A 2,707-nucleotide genomic window follows, 5' to 3' on the forward strand; every position below is an offset into this window, starting at 1 on the left:
CCCCCCCCCCCCCCCCCCCCCCCAGCTTGTCCAGCTAGCCAGGATCACAGCCCACGTGCACCTGGTATGCTCAGGTTGTCTTGAGATCTAAACCTCCATCTTCCCCACATAGCTTGTAGCATTGCAGAGTGGCACCTTCCTACCTGGCACCGCTGCTGCTGGGACTGGGCTCCCTTGTTTAATTAGCTGGAATAGAGTCTAGGCTTGTTCCAGGGAGTGCTGCAGGCAATGGGGTCATCTTCACCAACTACTGGCCTCATTCTCTCCGTTGATAGCCCCTAGGGTGCAGGCTGGCTTGCTGGACTTCCTGCTGTTTGGGAGCCTCATTTCGGCGGTGGACCCTGTGGCTGTGCTGGCTGTCTTTGAGGAGGTGCACGTCAATGAGACTCTCTTTATCATCGTCTTTGGCGAGTCCCTGCTCAATGATGCAGTCACTGTGGTGAGAGTCCTCAGCTGGCTGTCATTGCCAGACCCCAGGCTTTCTCTCTCTGACCATTTAGATGTCTGAGCAGGCTCAGATCCTCCCCTTAGTCCTCTTGGGAAGAAATATGGTCTCTGCTTTCACCCTCTCCCAGCAGTCCCAATTACCGCCTTCCCTCCTGGCTCCTGGCTCCTGACTCTCCTCTTCTCACTCAGGTGCTGTACAAGGTCTGCAACTCCTTTGTGGAGATGGGCTCTGCTAAAGTGCAGGCCACTGACTACCTGAAGGGAGTCGGTCAGTATTTCCCCTCTCAGCTGGCACTAGAGGTCTGCCTGCCCCGAGTCCCTCCCACCCAGTGTCAGAACAGAGGAGGCCATTTGGGTTCCCTCATTTTCTCCCCTCCTCTATGGAGAAATGGGGTCAGGGAGGGACTTGCCCTGGGATCCTGGCTTTGAGATCCTGAGCCCTGGGAAGTGTAGTGGGCATCATCCTCTACTCCCTGCCAGGCAGCAGTCTTGACAGCCCAGGTAGGGTCCGGCCCAGGGGTCATGCTGACAACCCACTCCTCCCCCAGCCTCCCTGTTTGTGGTCAGTCTGGGCGGGGCAGCCGTGGGCTTAGTCTTTGCCTTCCTCCTGGCCCTGACCACACGCTTCACCAAGCGGGTCCGCATCATCGAGCCGCTGCTGGTCTTCCTCCTCGCCTACGCAGCCTACCTCACTGCTGAAATGGCCTCGCTGTCCGCCATTCTTGCGTGAGTCCAGGGGGCCTTCTAGGCAGATAGCTGGGAGGGGGCACTGGAGTTATTTGCCCCTCAGAAGGACAGAAGCAGGGCCTGAAGAGTCCATTGGTTTCCCTGAACCCTTGTAGTGAAAGCCTCCAATGATGTTTCAGGAGCTGCCTCCAGAACTGTCCTGGGTACCCCAGAATCCAATATCCCTCTGACTGAAGTGCTCTCTGGGTGTATGGGCTGTGCCCCGATTGCCCCGATGGCCTCAGCACTCCCAGGATGCCTCAGAGAGTGTGCTATTCAGCTCATGTTTCTCCCTCCTTCCTCTCTGGGAAGCACTGAGTGGGAAGCCTACAGATTTGGACTCTTGTCTCAGGACCACACTAACTAGCAGTTTTCACAGCTCCCTGGGCTTCAGTTCTGAAAGTCTGACATCCCATGATGGGCAGCACCTCCTCCCACTGCATGCTCAAACCACAAGGACTGAGGCCTGGGATCCTCCTCACTTGCCGTTTTTCTCCGTTCCTCTCCCAGGGTGACCATGTGTGGCCTGGGCTGTAAGAAGTATGTGGAGGCCAACATCTCCCATAAGTCACGCACAGCTGTCAAATACACAATGAAGACCCTAGCCAGCTGCGCTGAGACTGTCATCTTCATGCTGCTTGGCATCTCAGCTGTGGACTCTTCTAAGTGGGCCTGGGACTCTGGGCTGGTGCTGGGCACCCTCTTCTTCATCCTGTTCTTCCGAGCCATTGGTATTGCCAGCATCTTCTACTTTCCCATTTCCTTCCTGTCCTCCTTCCCTGCCACAGCTCATCCTCCAGTCATCCCCCAATGAGTCCGTGTCCTTGTTAATCCCTGAGCCTCCTGTTGTTGCTCACCTCCCCTAGCCCTTCTCTGACCTTAGCCTAGGTACTTGGTGCCATCCACTTCCAGTGTCCTTCGCCCCCAATGCCTTGCTCCTACTGTAGGTGTAATCCTGCAGACCTGGGTGCTGAATCAGTTCCGGCTGGTCCCTTTGGACAAGATTGACCAGGTGGTGATGTCCTATGGGGGCCTGCGGGGGGCTGTGGCCTTTGCTCTCGTCATTCTACTGGATAGGACCAAGGTCCCTGCCAAGGACTACTTTGTAGCCACCACTATTGTGGTGGTCTTCTTCACAGTCATCGTGCAGGTGGGAGTGCCCATGAGCCTGGGTGGGGAGGAGGTCCAGAGGTCCTGGGGAGAATCATGGAGCCTTTGAGACAGGGGCTCCTCTTCCTGCTGGGGGATGCAGAAACCTGATTCTCAGACTTTGAGTATAGCTGGTAGTAGAGGGTTAGGGGGAGGTCATGAAGGGAGGCCTGGGTAGTAAGGGTACATTAGTTGAGGTTGATTGTGGGGAGAGAAAGGCAACAGGGAACTGAATGGGGGCAGGGCTCACCTCCTGCCTGTCTATAGGGCTTGACCATCAAGCCTCTGGTCAAGTGGCTGAAGGTGAAGAGGAGTGATCATCACAAACCCACCCTGAACCAGGAACTACATGAGCACGTGGGTACCAGACCCCCATCCCTCCTCC

The 2,707-nt window shown here is 56.3% G+C and overlaps 1 protein-coding gene across 1 annotated transcript in view; it reads left to right on the top strand.

The window, feature by feature from the left end:
* Positions 1-2,707, top strand: part of SLC9A5 (solute carrier family 9 member A5) — a 22,922-nt gene that overhangs the window by 3,437 nt on the left and 16,778 nt on the right. Inside the window, exons 3-8 of the mRNA XM_006155626.2 lie at positions 276-439; positions 637-715; positions 996-1,173; positions 1,684-1,904; positions 2,121-2,323; positions 2,590-2,679. Coding sequence (XP_006155688.1) covers positions 276-439; positions 637-715; positions 996-1,173; positions 1,684-1,904; positions 2,121-2,323; positions 2,590-2,679 — 935 coding nt within the window. The remainder of the gene's footprint in view (positions 1-275; positions 440-636; positions 716-995; positions 1,174-1,683; positions 1,905-2,120; positions 2,324-2,589; positions 2,680-2,707) is intronic.

This window comes from Tupaia chinensis, unplaced genomic scaffold (assembly GCF_000334495.1).
Source record: "Tupaia chinensis unplaced genomic scaffold, TupChi_1.0 Scaffold000463_1, whole genome shotgun sequence".
NCBI lineage: Eukaryota > Metazoa > Chordata > Mammalia > Scandentia > Tupaiidae > Tupaia > Tupaia belangeri.